Source organism: Primulina eburnea, chromosome 7 (genome assembly GCF_022965805.1).
Source record: "Primulina eburnea isolate SZY01 chromosome 7, ASM2296580v1, whole genome shotgun sequence".
NCBI classification, from domain to species: domain Eukaryota; kingdom Viridiplantae; phylum Streptophyta; class Magnoliopsida; order Lamiales; family Gesneriaceae; genus Primulina; species Primulina eburnea.
Window position 1 is genome coordinate 4469348 of NC_133107.1, and position 21007 is coordinate 4490354.

The 21007-nt window shown below is 33.1% G+C and overlaps 3 protein-coding genes across 9 annotated transcripts; all 3 read left to right on the top strand.

Annotated features, from left to right (window-relative positions):
• Window positions 1-1351: 1351 nt before the first annotated feature.
• On the top strand, window positions 1352-8015 carry LOC140836031 (S-linalool synthase). Its single transcript, XM_073201446.1, is given in 13 exon segments — window positions 1352-1716; window positions 1844-2045; window positions 2154-2398; window positions 2489-2612; window positions 2839-2945; window positions 5172-5359; window positions 5361-5408; window positions 5972-6087; window positions 6270-6368; window positions 6473-6688; window positions 6914-7043; window positions 7159-7404; window positions 7526-8015. Coding segments are annotated over 13 exon segments (2379 nt in total). The 5' UTR covers window positions 1352-1373; the 3' UTR covers window positions 7841-8015.
• Window positions 8016-9984: 1969 nt separating this feature from the next.
• Window positions 9985-11317, top strand: LOC140837413 (heat shock factor protein HSF30-like). The gene is made up of 2 exons (XM_073203564.1): window positions 9985-10275; window positions 10539-11317. The coding sequence occupies exons 1-2, from the start codon at window positions 9985-9987 to the stop codon at window positions 11037-11039; spliced, it is 792 nt and encodes a 263-aa protein (XP_073059665.1). The 3' UTR covers window positions 11040-11317.
• Window positions 11318-15640: 4323 nt separating this feature from the next.
• On the top strand, window positions 15641-20789 carry LOC140836792 (protein TRANSPORT INHIBITOR RESPONSE 1-like). Of its 7 annotated transcripts, none has more exons than XM_073202586.1 (5): window positions 15641-15792; window positions 16316-16876; window positions 18927-19419; window positions 19604-20381; window positions 20666-20789. In XM_073202586.1, the coding sequence occupies exons 2-4, from the start codon at window positions 16353-16355 to the stop codon at window positions 20357-20359; spliced, it is 1773 nt and encodes a 590-aa protein (XP_073058687.1). In that variant the 5' UTR covers window positions 15641-15792; window positions 16316-16352; the 3' UTR covers window positions 20360-20381; window positions 20666-20789. The 7 variants fall into 7 exon arrangements, with proteins under 7 accessions (XP_073058687.1, XP_073058686.1, XP_073058682.1 ...); XM_073202585.1 differs by having other exon boundaries at window positions 15651-15792; window positions 16300-16876; XM_073202581.1 differs by having other exon boundaries at window positions 15685-15792; window positions 15907-16876.
• Window positions 20790-21007: the final 218 nt, after the last annotated feature.

Consider the following 21007-nt stretch of genomic DNA (forward strand, 5'->3'; position numbering starts at 1 on the left):
ATATTTCAAATAATTCAAAATAAAATAATTTTTCAAAATTAAAGCACAGATTAAAGTGAGATGGAGCATATCCGTGCTTCGTAAGCATACGAACACGGATGCTCCACTATATTATTATTATCCACGTGGAGCATTCGTGCTTACAAAGCACGGATGCTCCACTATTATATTATTATTTATTATAATTTTTAATAATTAATTTAATTCGAATAAAAAAATATAAATATTTATAATATATGGTAATTATTAAATATTTTGTATTATTTGGTTGTGTGATTGAAAAATTAGAGATATGAGAGAATTGAAGGGAGAAAATTAAGGAGAATCAAAATAGTATTCTTTCACCAATATTTAAATTATTGTTCCATTTCAAAAATACTAATCTAAATACAACCAAAAAATAAATATAATTTATAACAAAATATTGAAAGTTTGCATTCAAGAAAACATACATAAAATCAATTGGTCAAAAAGATATTTCAGGAAGACTTATTTCGAATTCTCTCAAAATTATATGAACACATATTTCATAAAAAAAATTAATTGTAAAACATATAATTATATATAATAGATTTATTGTTATTAATAGATTTATTAAATAAATCAATCTATAAAAATGAAGAAGGCCAACAGTGAAGGAAGCAATCAAACATAAATAAGTATTTGTATATTATATTAATATTGTATTTTTACGTTGTGATTAATATTGTATTTTTATTGTGATTGAAATTTAATTAATAATAATAGCTTAAATAGAAAATAAACAATATAAATTTAATAATTGAATGAAAATATTATAATACAGCATAAGTTTTATCGATATTATATGGTAAAGTTAAACCTCTTATTTGTGTATTAGTGAAAGACTACTATTTTTATCTTCCTTAATTTTCTCCCTTCAATGACCTCTCATATCTGTTTAATTTTCTCCCTTCAATCCTCTCATATATCTAATTTTTCAATCACCCAACCAAATAATACAAAATATTTAATAATTATCATATCATATATTATAAATATTTATATTTTTTATTTCGAATTAAATTAATTATTAAAAAATTTAATAAATAATAATAATAATAATAATAATAATAATAATAATAATAATAATAATAATGATTATAATAATAATAATATTGTGGACGTGGAGCATCCATGCTTACAAAGAAGGGATATAATACTCAACTTCACTCTGATCCGTGCTTCGTTAGCACGGATTAAAATAATTTTGCAAAATTATTATATTTAAATTAATTTTGAAATATTTTTTTATTTTTAAATTAATTATTAAAAAAACCCTACAAATATCGGTATTCTAGAGGTATGTATCATCAGCACAAGCATCGTTGAACAACAACAACGATAATCTAAGTATGGGATCCTCGTTGTGTTTAGTTCAGTCTTTAGTTTTTGAGGTTCAGAAAGAATTATTTTCAGACAATATCAATATCCAATCATTTGTTTCTCCATCTGCCTATGACACGGCTTGGTTAGCCATGATTCCTGCTGAAAATTTGAACAGGGAAAATCAATGCCGTGGTGGTCCTATGTTCGAGAGTTCCCTGAATTGGGTCATCAATAACCAAAAGGAAGGAGGGTTTTGGGGCGAAAGTGACGTAGGCGGCCATCTTCCCACCATTGATGCTCTGCCCGCAACTCTTGTTTGCATGGTTGCTCTTAAGAAGTGGAATCGAGGTCTTACAAATATAAATAAAGGTAATTAATATTTGGTGGGATTAATAAATAGATTGAAATTTATGTCAATCAGACGTTGCTGTCGACCAATGGATATACACTGTTTTGTTAATGTTTTTAAATGCCATTGCTTATATTATTCTTCTAGGGTTGGCATTTATCGAGTCTAAGACGGCGGAGGAGATTCTTCTCAAACTATATGAGTATCAGAATCTACCACGTTGGTTCGTCCTGGTTTTTACTGCGGCCATTGAATTGGCGGAGGCAGCGGCCTTGGAGGTTGTTTTCCAAGAAAACTTGAGAGGTCCAATTGCTGATATTTTCTTCAAGCGCCGCCAGATACTTTCAATGTAAGATATTGAATGTATATCCTCCTAATTATTAGAAAAAATGAATAGAAATGGATACTTTTTTGTTTTTTTAAAGCAAAATATTCTGTTTATTTCGTAAAAATTCAGGGAAAATAAAGCTTTGGAAAAATCAGAAACTGGATCATGTCATCTTCCATTGCTTTCATACTTGGAGGCCTTGCCAATGTCTAGTATTCATGATTTTGATGAACAAGAAATAACAAAACGGCTCAACTACGATGGATCGTTTTTCCAATCGCCCTCGGCCACTGCTCGTGCATTTATGGCGACATACAACGTCAATTGCCTCTCATACCTAGAGTCACTCGTTCAAAATTTTCCTGATGGAGGAGGTTTAATAATATAAATGCACTTATATTACCAAATCAAAGTTCTTAAAGTAGCGGGCTGTGAGTTATTTTGCATGCATATATTCCATGCAGTGCCGGCCAAATATCCCGTGGATGAAGAATTGATTAATCTTTGCATGGTTGATCACATACAAAGACTAGGGTTAGGTGAACTATTCCACAAGGAGATGGACCAGATACTGCATCGAATTCACAGGTAAATTTTAAATTTAAATTAAACATGATCTTTTGATTGGGATTCTTACGCTAAAGTTGAGATTAAACAAATAGTTTTTGTGCCAATATGGCGGAATCAAAGAAGATCATGAAAATCTAACCAAGATTATTAAAAAAGTGAATAAAAAATTAAAGGCCCACACTACGTAGCACTCACCAGTGTCCAGTGGTGAAATTAATAGGTTAATTGTTTAATGCTTTTCCAGTGACGAAAGGCAGAACTACTCTATCGGAGACGCATTACCCATGAAATTATTCAAAGACGCATTGACTTTTAGGCTGCTGAGGATGCAAGGATATTACCAAAATCCAGGTAATTAAGACATTTTGGAAATTAATTAATCATTTGTTATATTTCGTGACATAATGTCTCAGGTGTGGAGGTCGTGGACCAAGTAGATATGACAGTTGTCTCACAATTGTCAGATCTGTCGGCTTATTTTCCTCCAAATTTAGGATGCTCATTTGACAACAAATGAGTTTGTATTTATATATAGATGCACTCATTCGGCAATTTTAAGTAGTGGACCCGGTGGGAAGGCAGAGTTGGCCAATCCCTTGATTGTTTGAACTTTCAAATTAAGATATCACACTCAAATAAAGGAAAAAGTTTCCGATTTTCTTGAATGTTGTGCTCCAAAAATTATTTTTTCTGTTATACTTAAATTAAGATGGTAAAATATTAAGTATTTTGTGATGAATACTTGCAAAGTTTCTCTCTATTATTAAATATTTGTCACAGTTCAATGGGTGTAGCTTATATTAGTTCATTCTGAACTTCCACATCATAAAAGATTTTTTTGAAATTTTATGTTAGGACTAGAGAGCCGATGGCCGGAAATGATAGATCGAGACTTGGAACCAACAAGTTCGACAATATAGATTCCACATTATGGCGATTACATACAGGGGCGGAGTCAGAAATATGGCTCCGTCCGAGCTAAAATTTTAAACTCTATAATTTTTTAATATATTAAATTGATCTACCCGAGCTAATATTATATTATTCCAAAATTATATAAATTTACATATAATTTTTTTAAAAAAATTGGGCCACCCGGGCGGGAGCCTTTGGCTCCGCCCCTGATTACATATTAGAGCTTACCTAAGAAGTTGCATCCACCTCCATAATATATAAATGAAGCCTAGAAAGATGGAGGGTGAATTCTGGAACTCCTTGACTGACATGTGTTAGGTGTAATACAATTGACCCTAACGAAAAATGTGACACATAACGTGGCAGAGGTGAAAACTACAGAGGAGATTATGTATATTTTGTCGGACATGTACGAGAAGTTTTCTACAAACAATAAAGTACATCTCATGAAAAAGTTATTCAACTTAAAGATTGAAGAATGTGCTTTGGTGGCTGCTCACATCAATGAGTTTAACATGATTTGTTCTCAGCTAATATCGGTTGAAATTAATTTTTATGATGAGATTTGTGCAATTATTTTTTTGATATCTTTACCAAATGTTTATGGGGTTATGAACTCATGTGCTTCGTTTCATACCATTGTTACTCATGATGCATTCGAAATCAACAAGGAACAATACTAATACTGTTACTGAGGAGGTACATAACGCTCTATTGCTATCCATGGAAAGCCTAGTTGATTATGGGGTTATGAACTCATGTGCTTCGTTTTATACCATTGTTACTCATGATGCATTCGATAATTACAATGCTGACGATTACGGAAAAGTTTTTCTGGCTAATAAAAATCCTTTGGGAATAGTTGGTATAGGTGATATCCCGATTAAGATGTAAAATAGATCTGTCTGGAAAATCAACAAAGTCAGGTATGTACCAAAATGACATGCAATCTGATTTCAATGGGATAGGTCAATGATGAAGGTCATAATGTGACCCTTGGTGATGGTTACTGGAAAACGAAAAAAGAGTCATGATTGTTGTGCGAGGAAAGAAAACTGATATGTCTTCCATTTGGAGGAATACATTAGCGGCCGTGGATGATGGATCTAATTCAAGTTTATGGCTAATTCAAGCTTATGGCATTGTCAACTTTGTCGGCTTATTTTCCTTCGTAAATTTAGGATGCACATTTGACAATAAATGAGTTTGTGTCTATATATAATGCACTAGCTCCTTCAGCATTTTTAAGTGGATTCGGTGGGAGGATCCCGAAGGCGAAGTCGGGCAATCCCTTGAAGCTTTATTTGTGCCTTCAAATTAAGAGATCACAGTCTAGAAAAAAGAGATTCTAGGTTTCTTGAATGATTTGAGGTTATATTGTGTGAGTTAGTATTTTTTAAGTTATAATCGAGTTGAGATCGTGAGATATTGAGAATTTTATAGTAAATACTTGTAAAATTTCTCCATGTTATTAAACATTTGCAATATCTCTGTGGACGTAGCCTATATTTGATGAACCACATAAATCTTTGTGTTCTTATTGATTGTTTAATTCAGCAAGTTTTGGTACTTTATTAGCATCATGATCGTTATCGGATCGGCATAATATCCAACAATATGATGTCTGGTGACATATATATTTTTTGATGTGGGTGTTTGTAGAGAGCTTTTGTTGGTTTCTAAATGATGCAAAAGTGATGGTTCGCATGCAAGAGAATCCGGAGCAATTTATCAGTGCAATGTACAGTGTATTCACAGCCACAGACATATCATTTCCTGGAGAAAGCAAATCGGACGAGGCACGGATCTTTGCTAGGATTATACTGCAGAATGCTACCTGCAGTGTTCGATGATTTTGAAGATCACAATTTTGTTATTTCCAATGGACTTCGAAATGTGGTAATATAATGCTTTGTTTAATTCATGCAAATTATTTGAGACAACTCTCGTATACATTCAACCAGGGGCATAGCAAAGATTTTTAGTCTAGGGAGCTAAAATTTAATTATGTTAAAAAGTTCATTGATAAAAAAATTTCGACTACTAAGAACTATATATTATTTTAATCTTTTACTCTCAACATATTTATCTCAAATCTTTTGATTTTTTAAAATAATAATCTCACCAATAATTATACAAAAATATTAAACTTAATCTACATTTATAAGAAAATATATAACTCATTTGGTGATATATAGTAGATCAATTAAATATATTTTTTTTATATTTATAACAACACAAAAATTATACCCAACCATCAATATAACTAGCTTATTTAAATTTTCATATTAATCATTTTAATATATTTCTAAAATAAAGACAATGAAATAAATATAATATAAAGCTCAACATATATATATACACACACACACATATAAATACATATAGGGTTTGGGCTCCCTGCGTTCGACCTACGTACAAATCGAACACAGTCAAATATAACTATATGAATTAATCTGCAGATGAAATATGAAATGGATGTCCCATGGACGGCTCGTCTCGATCATCTTAACCATAGGAAGTGGATAGAAGAAAGCAACAAGAGTCCTTTGTGGGTTGGCAAGGCCTCGTTTTACAGGTATTCTATATTATACACGAAGTGATAGCGAGTCGGATTTATTAATTAATCGTACTTTTATAAAAAAAAAAAATCGATCATTTCAAATTATCAGAAGAATCAATTATAAGCATATGTTACATATCTCTATACACAAACACACGAGTTATTTGGTTATAAGCATACTTAAATAAATCTACCAGGTTATCGTGCCTTGACAACAAGAAGTTAGCTCAACTTGCGGTGGAAAATTACGAATATCGGCAGTCGATGTACAGGCAAGAGATGGAAGAAATGAAAAGGTACAAGATTGAAAAAATAATTACACATTTGTAATTTTTTGAAAGTTGTAGAAACTTTCTTGAATATAACAAGAAGAACGATTGGTTGTATGACGATGGAACAGATGGTCGGAGGAAGGGGGATTGAGTAAGATGGGATTTGGAAGAGATAAGACAGATTATACCTATTATGCTATTGCAGCATCCGCTTGCCATCCTTTCAATTCTATTATGAGATTGGCTATGGCGAAGTCTGCCACTATTGTCGTCTTTGCAGACGACTTCTATGACATGGAAGGATCTGTAAGCGAGTTACACCTCTTGACAACAGCTATTCAAAGGTAGTCATTGTTACCCTTCTACGGTTGAGTCATATATCAATTCCACCAAAATTTCATTGCTTCATTTTTAAGAAATTGGTACCAAACCTCATGTTCATCGGAATATGTAAACTATAAATATTGAAAGTATTATCTAATATGCAGGTGTTCCTGTTCACCATGCAAATATTGATGAATAAAGTATGATATATACGATTTTGTGTAAATTTTTTAAAAAAATTGCAGGTGGGAAGGGGAGGGTTTAACTGGCCATAGTAAGACCATCTTTGATGCCCTTGATGATTTTATCAATAAATTTGTAGCAAATTTCCCATCACATGAAGGAAGCAAAACAGTGGCAAATTTAAGAAAAATTGTAAGTGATGTATATTCGGAAATTTGAGTCACAGTTTTACTAGTTATTGTTATATAATATAGTTAATTTATACTTTAATAATTAACTCTTTGTTCTTCCCTTCTTGCGCGTGAAGTGGAGTGAAACCTTCACATCGTGGATGGTGGAAAAGACATGGAGCCTGATGGGATATGTTGCATCCATGGATGAATATCTCGAAAATGCAACCATATCGGTTGCAATTCACACCATTGCTCTTCCAACAACATCCAGTTTCTTGAAACTAAGCTCCTCGAATGGAACTCAAAATCTTGAATATCACGAGATCACCAAATTGCTCATGGCCATTGCCCGTTTGCTGAATGACTCTCAAAGCTATCAAGTAATGAAAATTTTCGTTGAAATTTTGCTATGGGATTTGATGAATATGCTTTTTCAAATGTTGTATCAATTCATTCACTACAGTTGGCTAATCGTTCGGTTTTGATTGAAAATGTGCACAGAAAGAAGAAGAAGAAGGGAAAATGAACTTTGTGCATCTCCACATGAAACAAAACCCGAATCCGAAAGCCTGTATCGAAGATTCAATTACGCATGTGAATCAGATTCTTGAAGAGAAAATGAAAGAATTCATGGAACACATTTTCATGGAAGGTGACAATAGTATGCCAAAATCGTGCAGACAACTTCACTTATCTTGCATGAAACTGTTTCATATGTTTTACAACTCTGCCAACAATTTTGATTGCGACACAGCGCTTGTTGACGACATCAAGAAAGCCATTTACCTTCCTATTCGGAAAATCCATTACATGTAACCAGGCTGGAGGCTAACTGCCTAACCAAAAGCCGACGACCTTTTCTCGAAGCCCGTAATAATCATCTGATAAAAAAAAAGTACTGCAGATTATTCATGTAATATATGAGTTTTTTACTTTGTGTTTCATACATATGAACAGCATTTAGGAATAATTTAGTTTGTAATTTGGTCAAATGAATAATGCTTTTTTATTTTGGTTAAAAGAGAGTGTATTTTAGGGTAATTAATTTTTTTATGATGACTCGTACTTTTTAAAATAAAAGAAAAAGAAAGAATCGGTACCATTGAATTTTAATAGAGTAGATTTTTTGTGATACGGTCTCACGAATTTTTATCTCTGAGACAAGTCAACCTTACCGATATTCACAATAAAAAGTAATACTCTTAGCATAAAAAATAATATTTTTTTATGGATGACCCAAATAAGAGATCCGTCTTACAAGATACGACCCGTGAGACCGTCTCACACAAGTTTTTACTATTTTGATATAGACAAAATCGTATTTTCAATATCAATATCATTTGTATCCAAATAGAACATGACTCGCTCCCTATTTTCCTAATTTAAATCTGAGCTTCTTGAATATTTTTTTCTACTAGATATTTAAATTCAAAGTTAAAGTTCATCAAATTAACTATTTAAGATAATGACTAATGAATTAAAAATCTGGTGTAAATGCAGAAGGGTTTCAAGAAAATCAGTTGTGAGAAATGGAAATATAATTAGAAAGAGATGAGTCCCTTAAAAACCAAGTGCAATGAAAAAGGGAGCAAGATAATTTATTTTGTGAATAAAATTTTTATGAATGGGGAAAATTATTTCTTTGATTCGATTTCAGTATATGTAATTTTTTAAAATTATTATTTTATATATATGTACGATTTCCATATGTGTGTGTGTGTGTGTGTATATATTTAAAAAAATCCTACTTTTGTTATGACAAAGAAGAAGAAAATTATAATTTACAAAGTATAACTTTTGGGTACCGTGATTTACTGATTTTACCCAAAAATCTAGAAAATAGATTATATAACCGTAAAGATGTGGATTGGGTGAAAATTTGCCATCTTGTTTCTCGACAATTCAGGGTAATTTTGGGCCTACGTAATTTAATTGGGTTTTACATTTGATATTGGGTTTGGGCCTACTGTGGAGCAAGCTAATGTTAATTTGAGATTAGATAAATTCTTTTGAACCATTAAGATTAAACTCGAGAAAAAATAATTAAACCACCAAGTGACATCACTTTAAAAATTAACTTATTTATAAAATAGTAGGTTTTTTGTGAGACGGTCTCACGAATCTTTATCCGACTCTCCCATATTTACTAATATAAGTAATATCTTTGGCATAAAAGTAATTTTTTTAGTAATCCAAATAAGAGATATGTCTCACAAATATACCGTCTCACAAAAGTTTTTGTGTCTATAAAATATAAACGATTTTGTGCATATAACTTATGTAAATAATTAATCGACCGATTTACCCGATTTTGGTCATGTTGTTGCTGCACCAAAGAAGTCATGAAACAAAACTTGCGATTATTTTTGTATGCCAATGCAGATCCAATTTTCATTACTATCCAAAAAAAAAAATGTATATAATTTTAATGCATAATATTAGAGTGATAAGATAATAAAAGATATTGATAATAAATACGATGTGATAAATATATAGTTTTCCATATGATTTGTGTGTTAATAATTAAATTTGTAGATTTTTTTTCTGGATTATATAAAATATCAGTCCAAAGTAGGCACAAATATATATATTTATATATATATATATATATATATATATATATATATATAAATATATTTATTTCTGGATTATATAAAATATCAGTCCAAAGTAGGCACAATTATATATATATATATACACACACAAAAATCAAAGGTAACCGTTGACTAGAGTACATCTATTACAATCACATGAACCATCACTTAGCCTGAGACCATATAATAGGCGTTTAGAGAATATATTCCAGTCATGAAAAAATTGTCCCAACACCACATATATAGTATGATCAACACAAGTATATAATTTCGATATGCTACACATCGACCGTGTGCACCACCTATGTGAGTATATATAAACCATTTTATACAACAACTGACATTTGAAAGCATCAAATGAACAAGATGATAACTGGAGACGTTGACGGTGGTGGAATGCGGCCAGCTTCACCAACTATGAGTGGGGATTTAGATATATCTGAGTGCTTAAAAGGGTTGATGGGGTGTATGCCACCTCCCTTTTTGCTCAAGACTTACAATATAGTGGATGATCCAAAAACCAACTCCATTATATCATGGAGTTCGTCGGGCACAAGCTTCATCATTTGGGATCATCTCAAATTCTCCGCAGAGATACTTCCTCTGTACTTTAAGCACAACATTTTGTCAAGCTTTGTATCTCAACTCAACAACTATGTGCGTATTAATTAACGAGCAGATCTCTTATGAGACGGTCTAATAACGGATCTATTGGTCAATTCGATCCATACTTAAAGTGAAGTATTATTTTAGCGTACTTTTTCATGAAATCAGTCGGTTTGGAGATCCGTCTAAAAAATGAATCGTGAGATCGTATCATAATTTTTTTTTTTTTTGTGTTAATTAAGTACCTTGAAAATTGACTTTCATTTTTGCCTGAAGTTGATGTTATAATTAGTTAATCACTTTTTATTATATAGGGTTTCAGGAAAATCGGAGTGGATCATCAATGGGAGTATGAGAACCCGTATTTTCAAGCTGGGAGTGAATATATGCTCTCAAACATTAAGAGGCGTAACCAAATTCCCCAGAAAGTAAAGAGACGGAACCCAAAGAAAAAGGGAGGTGGTTGTTGTACAGTAGTTACCAATGCTAATTATGACATGGAAAGAAAATTGGAAACTTTGAGGGATGAAATAGAAATATCAAAGATTGAAATCCAGAAGCTTAAAAAACAACAAGAAGACATGGAACTCCTTATTTCAACCTTACAAGCCGACGTGATGAATAACGCGAGGAACGAGTCTAATAGTTTGCTGATGATTTTGTCTGAAAAGGGGGAAGAGATTTTTGCCCAGAAAATGAGGGCCGAACTTGAGAAAAATAACAGTGATGATGAAATCGGAGAAATGAGAAAATCTGATCATACACATGAACCTTCCGTTAACAAGAAACATAAGATCATGACTGCAACTAACTGATCTATGAACTGGTCGAAACTTCTATGTCATACGATCGAATTCTCCTTTCTTTGTTTATCTAGTTTTTATTTATTCTGAACTTGTAGGAACTCAATGCAGGCTTGGTTTCAAGTTTTGGAAGAAATTAATGCTAGTAGGAAAGACGATGAATAAGTCACTAAAATGAGACAAGAAATGAAATTGCTGTGGAGTGATCGGAGGGTGTGGTTAAGGTAACAAATAGTTCAAAAGTGATATAATTTTTCTAGCGTGGCTCTTTAGTTTGGTGCTTGTTACTTTATCAGTCGATCGGTGCCTTATGAATTAGCTAAATATTTTGAAAGAATGATTCATCAAATATGTTTTAGTACTGAATATATTAGTATACTATAATTTTGAGATGATTATTCCATATGATCTTGGGATGACGCAAAGATTCCGGAAAATTGGACTCTTGGATATCTCTCTTTGGTATCTTAATGGTCAATATAATATGTTTTAACTTTATAATAATGAGCTTGCATTCCATGTACATTAGAATTCTTGTTCTCCTATTTCATGCGAAAATCATGAATTTTTCATCTTTTTTTTATAATAAATATTGCACGAAACCGTCTCATAGTTCAATTTTGTGAGACGCATAATTGATCCATCTAACTCATGAAAAAACATCACATTTTATGTTATAAGTATTATTTTTCATGATAATTGTGGATCGAGTTAACCCGTGTTACAGATAATAGATCTACTCATATATAACAATGATCTACTTATTTAAACAAGAGATGATTGCATTACATAATTTCAACCCCATTTCCACGTCCTCTTGATTCAAAAAAAGAATGAAGACGGTTTCTGAGGGTGTCTGGATTGGAAGAGTGGTGATCGTTCGACCAATGATCACGAGTTTGATCCCTTACCAACACTTTTTAGAGCGAGCTTATCTCACTGGGTTTGCCCAATACAATTTACTTAAGTAGTGTGGTTTGTAAGCTACTGCATGTTAAAATCATGGACTTGGACTTAACTACACCTCAAAAGTTAGCTCAAAGAGAGAGGATTGTCCAAGTCCATATATATAAGTCTCGAATACTTAATTCAATCGATGTGAGACATCTAACACAACTCATCACGCTCGTGAATGAATAATTGGATCGTGAAGTTTACAAGACATTAACGAGTGCCTCACAAAGACAGTTCACCGTATAACAATGAGTCTGAGCTTTAATTTAATCTTAACATCATGAACTTGAATAAACTCTATAACTTGAATCAACTCTATCCAAAAGCTTCGGTCTATATGAGACATCTAACAATGGAATTATTCGATGATTTGTGTCGTGCGCAACGAAAGGATGGGCCTTGCTATTAAAAAGCCATCACTGAACATAGACTCGGGGCAGCCCAACATCAAATCCCAATAAATGAAATGGGACCGAGAGAGTGGTGGACACGTGTCAGCACTCCATGGGCTGATATTATAAAAATAGGGCAGAATTGGATAATTATAGAGATAAAGAAAAAAGGTATTGATTGCTGGGTAACATGCGGTTCTTAAGATTTAGGCGACAGCAATTCGTGTGTCGATTCTTATTCAAAAGCCGAGATTGGACTTTGGTGATTTCATATTTGTTGTAATAAATAATGAATCAATATGTGAAAATCGAAGGAGACAATGGTTTCCTGGTGGTGTCAAGTCCCCCCACCCCCCGTGTTTTCTGATTTTTTAATTTTTTAATTTTTTCATCTTTATCTTTATAATGTGTGTGTTGTGTCTCAAGTTTTAGTGGTTTGTATGTGTGTGTGCTCCATATTTTGTTGCAATATCCTTTCGATGTTGTTTGATTTATACTGATAGTTGTAAAATGTCGAGTCTGTTGTAAATAAATTTAATAAAAAAACGAGTTTAGAGAATTATTAAGAACTATTTTATTCGGTATTGGATATTTTTATCAAAGTAAAAACTTGTGTGAGACGGTCTCACGTGTCGTATTTTGTAAGACGGATATCTTATTTGGGTAATCCATGAAAAAATATTATTTTTTTATGCTAAGAGTATTACTTTTTATTGTTAATATCGGTAGGGTTGACCCGTCTCATAGATAAATATTCGTAAGACCGTCTCACAATAGACCTACTCAATATGATACAATAACAAAATAAAAACTTTTAAAGATATTATCATGATAGAAATCTTTCTAATATAATCTAAATGAATGTTGCCTTTTTTTTTAGAGAATATGAAGTATGTTGATTCAAAGAACTTATTCATATATTCAGATTATTTTTTTACTTACTCTTTACTCGTAAGTCCTGCCTGATCTATTAAAATAAATTTTTTTAGATATTAAAATACTTTTTAAAAAAAATTTAAATTATTATCGACTTTAAAGTATAGCTTGATGAATGATGCTCGATAAAAAAAAACGAAGCTCGATGCAAGGTGTTGACGTAATATAATACTTTAGCCCATAAAAAAAAAGGATTTGGGATAGAGACCCTGATGGATACATTGATATTTTTCCTTGTATATTTCTTGTTTTTTGTCAATTATTTCATACGTAATGGGTTATTTATTTTCAGCAGTAATCACTACACACCCCCAACCAATAGTACAAATATAACCATGTGATTGAGGGAATTATTTCAAAGATTTAAAAAAAATCTTCGAACTCGAACCTTAAAATTATTCTCTAAACCTGTCTCGTTTCGAGTTTTTCTTGCGAAGTCCAAGACCACAAAAAAATGGTAATCCCTGAATCGCATTAATGAAGCTAATTAGCAGGCCGTAACAGTGGTGGACATGGGAATCACTAATCAGAAGTTTTCCTGGACTCACAGGAACGCATAACGTACAGAAACATAATAAAATAAAAATAATCTTTATCCATATAGCACAACATTTTGACTTATTTAATAAACTAATCATCGCAAATTGGCCTCTGAGCATCTCATCTTTCTTAAGCAGAAACTACTTCCTATTAAATTTATAACACATCTGACCTTGAATGTATATCTGAGTTGGTGGAGTAGGTGAACGTTTGATACATGGTTAGAAGTTCGATTTCTTTCTTTAACATTTTCTCAGATGAGTCTATCACATATACTCTGTGAGTTTTTTCATCGAGGAAAAAATTCAAAATACACCCTAAAAATTCTATAAAAAAGAAGGAAAAAAAAAGGCGGTGTTATAAATTGAAAACATGATTAATATATTAAAAGAAATGAATTTTTGGGAGAGCAAACATACAATTATAATATGAAAATTAGATTGGAGCTTCACATGTGCAGCAAATGGGTGGACAGTAGACGCCAGCTGTGTTTTAATAAGAATGCAATAATTTATAATATCAAATCACATTGGTGGTGATACGAAGAATCGAGATCATTGGCTTAGCTTGTTTGGATTTAATTATGCTTTTTTTTTAAAAAAAATATTTCAAATTAAAAACAGTAAATTGGGTGGCTAAAGATGTGATTATGTGTTCATTCTACGAGACTTCATTGTCATTTGACGAATTAATTTGGGTACTTGAACTATATAAAATCTAATTAAATTTGATGTATAGGAGAAGGTGAATGGACGAGTTACTTGGTTCGATTACACCCCTTGAATAGAAATCTCAAAATATGATATCACGATATAAATTAGATTATAACAAAATTATAAAGTGTAGCAAAGAAAACGATTTTAGTTATTCCAAATGATATAACATGTATACAATATGATATTGAGAAATTGTATCAGCATTCTACGTGAAAATTCAAACAAAACGAAAAATTCATGTAAAACTAATCAACGATTTTGGCAAAAAGATTTTTTTTTCCGGTTTGAATAAAATAATTTTCTCAATCCTTTCTTTTGGAGGAAAAAAGAAGGTAAATTCCATAAAAATTAATTTTAATTTGTTTACTGTGTGTGTCATGATTCCAAAATAGAAGATGAAATTGACTGACATTTTACGATGCATGAGTTCATTTTTTAAGTGATATTTGATCATGATGTGAAAAAAAAACACGTGAATGGATAATGAAATTTGGAAGAATCCTGTAGATGCTCAATTTTATTTGTCTTTGTTGAACTTGAAAATAAAAATATAATTATTATATATATATAAATTATCTGAAAGTGTTTTTATTACACAACGACTTATTGTAATTATTTGATTTTAGAGACAATTTGGTCATCCTAGATATGACAAAAACTTGTGTGAGACGCTCTCACGGGTCGTATTTGTGAGACGGATCTCTTATTTGAGTCACCCATGAAAAAATAGTACTTTTTACGCTAAGAGTATTACTTTTTATTGTGAATATGGGTAGAGTTGACCCGTCTCACGAATTATGACAGAGACAATCTCACATGAGACTCACTCCCTAAATATATATTTAAAAATTGATGTACTTATTTATATAAGAGCTTGTAATCAAGCGACCATATGGATTGAAAAATTCATAAATTGCGACGGGTGCCAACTTGGCAGCAACGTGGACGTCACACGACGGCGGAGGTTTGGTGCATCTCCCTCCAGCTGTTTGTCGACGTCAGCTAACGTGGACGTTCTCATAATTAAGCCCTTCATGTACAGGAGGTCACTCTTGAGTATTCAGGGTCCGTATATCTATCGTATGTAGACTGCAAATTTATTATTATTATTTTTGGTTCCCTGTTCGAATAATTGGGGTATTTTATTATTTCTTGCTATGTTAGCAAGTGGGTTGTCTGAGCTTTTTCTTGGCTCTTCAGCTCTTCTAAGTATCCCCCAATAATAAGGTAAGCCCCCTATTTTTTTTTTTATGGATTCTGTTTTTCCTGGCTTTTGTTTACTTTATTCTGTGAGCAAATGGACTACTTGGTTTAATTTTGCTTATGATTTCCAAATTCTAGGTGGATTTCTGATGCTTTTGGGTTGTTGGGCTTGTGTTCAATATGTTTTTGCTTCTGCGTTTGTCAGTGTTCTGATGAATTTGAAGCTTCTGCTTTTACATTTTTCTTGACCAAAATATTCCCGAGCAAGGTGAGTTAAAAGATTTGAGGTTTCCAATCAAGAAGAAATATTGGTTTGTCAATGTAAGTTTTAATCTTTCGTCATTATTATTGAACGAGTTGTTCTTTACTTTTCCACAGATGTTGTCAATTAATCCCTCTTATTTTCAAGATTTATTATCTGTATTATTTTTTAGCAAGTTTAGGATTTCATATTCTTATGGTTTGTTGCATTATTCGATAAACATTCATCTATATGAAATGGGTTCTGAATTTTGTATATGATTGTGAAAGATTACAATCTTCTCAGCACCCGAGTCCCTGTTCAAGGAGCCCATTTGACGCGCATGGATCCAAACCCCAAGAAACCCAATATTTCAACACCAGATTCAGCTATCTCGAATGGATCAACTCATACCTACTCGTCATTCCCTGATGAAGTCTTGGAAAAAGTTCTCTCACTCATAGATTCACACAAGGACAGAAACTCAGTCTCCCTCGTCTGCAAGAATTGGTATAATGCAGAGAGATGGACAAGAACAAATCTGTTTATAGGCAACTGCTATTCTGTATCTCCTGAGATTGTTGCTAAAAGGTTTCCAATAATTAAAAGTGTTAGACTAAAAGGAAAACCTAGATTTTCTGATTTCAATATGTTACCCAGAGATTGGGGTGCTGATGTGAATCCTTGGCTGGTCATGTTTGCAAAAGTTTACCCTTTTTTGGAGGAGCTGAGGTTAAAGAGAATGACTGTTAGTGATGAGAGCTTGGAGCTCTTGGCTAAGTCATTTCCGGGCTTCAAGGTTTTATCTTTGTCAAGTTGCGATGGATTCAGCGATGATGGACTCAATGCCATTGCCACTCATTGCATGTAAGACCAGTTTTATAAATTTTTCTTCCTGTATGAATCTTGAATCTGTGACATTGGTTGCTAATTTTCTTTGGTTTCCTATAAATGGTATGTGTGTTTATATGCATTTGATATGTAGCTTTAGATGTTTAGATGCTTACTGATCAGATTTATTCAAGATTTTCTATTCTTGGCAAGAAATCAAGGGTCTTTGTTGTGCTTTTAGTTGTTTGTAGAACATCGGTGCCTCTTGTCAATTCCTTTTTAGTGGGATTATATGAAATTTTTAGCGTCATCGAAGCTGTCAATTATATGTTTATGCTTGAAGCAATTACCTTAAATGGTACTTGTAGTTCATGACATTTGGCTTATTAAATGATATTAGAAAGGTATGTTTTCTGATGTGGCTGAGAAATAAATGAGGTTGTTTCGAGGTCTCATTTTTTTGTTTGTCCGTTTGTGTGCTGTGGAAAACAGATGGATTCTAGTGGAAAATTGAAGTGTTCCTGCTTTATAATTTTGTTTCGAAGCTTTTGGTTTTGCTTTCTTGATGTGACATCTGACCTGTTACTTTGTCTTTAATTGGATAGAATGACCTTGATGCAACTTATCCCAGCGTTCATTGGCCCAGAGAGGCCATGTTTAGTTTGACTGTGTAGCGATGACTTATGAACTTATTATTTGTTTTTTTTTGGCTGAATGTTTAGAACTTTTACATGATTGGAAGATTCATTGTTCTTCTCATAATCTCACTATCAAATTCATTCTTGGTTTGAAGATTCTGGTTAAATTTATGAGTTTAATTGGTCAATAGGCTTTTTTAATGAATGTGTATGCTACTATATCTCTGTGATCTGACCATATGTGATACTATTTGCGGAACACGCAATTATAAATCTTTCTTGCTCAAACTTACATGACACACAACTTTTTCCTGCGTATCTGTTTCCGGTGACAATTGCTGGCATTTACTGAGATCTACATTCTTTGATACTAAGTTGGGGGGTGAAAGCAACTTGGTCATTCATGTTTGTTCATATTGTTTTGCATTCCTTTTTTATTTAGGGGGTGTTTGACAGAGCTTATATAAGCTCTCATAATTTGTTTGGTAAAAAAAATTGCAAACAACTTATAAGTTGTCTAAATGCTTATTTTGACAGCTTATATGTTGTTTTTAAAAAAGTTGTGATACTCTACATTTTAAAAAGATCATATTTTTATATTTAACTTGTCCAAAATATCTTTATATATCTTTTTAAATCTTCGTTTTATCCTCATTTTTTAAATCAACACTTTATCACTTTATTTTTTTAGCAAATTTAAAATACGTTTTTGTTCTATCTTTTTTTTAAGATATACAAAACAAAAGTTTTAATATATTAATGAGTAAATTATTAACCACAATTTTTTAATCAATATTTTATTTACACACATTAAAAATAATAATAAATATTTTTTCCTTCAAAGAACATAAGTTTTTCTAAACATAAATTTAATTTAGTTTAGCCAAACTCCGTCTTAGTTGTTCAATTGAATAGTTTCAAATTAATTGAATTAATTACTCTTTCCTTTTCGTCACCTAGTAACTTGTCCCAAATGATCTACTCTTGCTCTTAAACACTTTGATATCTATGTGCAAGATGACAATCCAAAAAGCAGACAAATCTCTTTTTTTTTTTTCAACTGAAAACAAAAATAATTTGAATACTTACTTTTAATTAAGATTATTTTTTTCCATTTGCATTGCTGCTGCAATGTTATCCTTCATTGAAAATAATGCCAGGCAGATGAAAGTTGTTTCTTGGGAGAAATTTGAATGATGTGCAAATAGAACCCACTGATGTGAGTGCCCCCTTTGACTTTACATATGCTCGGGTGACAAGTGATTTGAAAAAGAATATATGAATAATGAGCTGATATAAACTAGGGGACGCTTGAAAATCACCAATTGCTGACAGATTTTCAATATTTCCAACTTAGTTTTTCTTTTTGTGCCCTAATGGCATTTTACATGTTCTCGTGTTCGGTTTTTAATCGAGAAAAAGGTTAAACACATGCCTTTCTCTTCTAGGAACTTGACGGAGCTCAACGTACAGGACAATGTAACTGAGGACATTGGTGGAGGTTGGCTAAGCTGCTTTCCAGATGACTTTGTCTCATTAGAAATACTAAATTTTGCTAGCCTTAATAGTGAGGTAAGTTTTGACACCCTTGAGAGGCTTGTTAGTCGATGCAAATCATTAAGAGTTCTGAAGGTCAATGAGAGTGTTAACTTGGAACAATTACAACGGCTCCTTGCACTTGCTCCTCAATTAACGGAACTTGGTACTGGCTCTTTCATGCAAGAACTTGCGCCTCGGCAATACGAAGAACTTGAGATTTCATTTAGAAATTGTAAAGATCTCCATGCTCTTTCGGGTTTATGGGAAGTCACCTCTCCCTATCTTCCTACTCTTTATGGAGCATGTGCCGGTTTGACTTTCTTGAACTTAAGCGATGCCGCTCTTCAAAGTGTCGAATTTTCAAAACTTCTTGCTCACTGCCCCAATTTACGACGCCTTTGGGTAAGAAATTTTGATCATGACGGGTTTAGTAAGTAATTGTCATTTGAATTAGCTCTCTCAATTTGATTCTCAAATCTCGACATGGTTAAACATCTGAATCTGGTTTTGCATTTGCCTCTAGTTTCGTGGCTTTACTCATATTTAACTTATTCCCATCCATAACTATAATTTTATTTTTATATAGGTAGTCGATACAGTTGAAGACAAAGGGCTTGAGGCCGTTGGATCCAGCTGCCCCTTACTCGAAGAACTCCGAGTCTTCCCTGCTGATCCTTATGACAGGCATCATCGCCACGGGGTGACAGATTGGGGATTCTTGGCCGTCTCTCGTGGATGTCGCAAACTACACTATGTCCTCTACTTTTGCCGTCGGATGACTAATGCCGCTGTTGTGACTATAGTCCAGAACTGCCCAGACTTTACCCATTTCCGTCTTTGCATAATGAATCCAGGCCAGCCAGACTACCTTACAAATGAACCTATGGATGAAGCATTCGCAGCTGTGGCTAAAACTTGCACTAAACTTCAGAGGCTATCGGTTTCTGGCCTTCTGACTGATCTTACATTCGAGTATATTGGGAAGTATGCCAAAAATCTCGAGACTCTTTCTGTGGCTTTTGCTGGCAGCAGTGATTGGGGGATGCAGTGTGTTTTAGAAGGTTGTCCAAAGTTAAGAAAGCTCGAGATAAGAGATTCCCCATTTGGTAATGCTGCACTTCTATCTGGGCTCGAGAAATACGAGAGGATGCGGTCTTTGTGGATGTCTGCCTGTAATTTAACCATGAAGGGGTGCATGCTGCTAGCAAGGAAGATGCCAAGATTGAATGTTGAAGTAATCAAAGACGAGGAAAGTGATGACAGTCAAGCTGACAAAGTTTACGTGTATCGGTCCATAGCAGGGCCAAGACAAGATGCTCCTCCTTTTGTTCTCACTCTTTGATGGCACTAAACAAGAGTCGTTGGTCAGTAGAATCTGCCTTTTTGGTTATAAGAATTTTCTTTAACATATAGTTGATAATTTCAGTTCTCAGTTTTTAACCACAACAAACCATATCAAGTATATTTGTGCTAGGGTGGATCCAACATGAGTTGAATGGGGCTATCTCCTCCCTAATACTAAATATCTTTGAAATATAAAATAAATTTTCTAAACTTGTAAATTTCGCCCCGCCCTCTCTCTTGAATTCCTGGATCCAAATTCCTGCTTTCATTTCTAATCATAAACGCTGTATGTGTTTGCTTGCAGAATACACAGTCAACAGCTCTCCTTTGTGCTCGGATTGGAGTCGGATCAATAATATAACCGGGTTCAGTAGTTGTGAAAAAGGCTACTGCTCAGTTTGAATGGGAAAAAAAAAAGAAAAGCAAAATTGTAACCACCAAGGTGAGTGTTATATGTTGATGAAATCTTGTGACGCGAATCCATAATCTGACATTTAACTGGGGTGCGAAACTATCCCGGAAGCTCCAATCTTTTAAATCTTGGTGAATTTTGTTTGTTGTATCAGTCAAGTTCAAAAGTGTTCATTTCTTGGGGAATTATCATTTCTCTCTAGAGAAGCATACCATTCCCCTCCCCAGCCCAGAT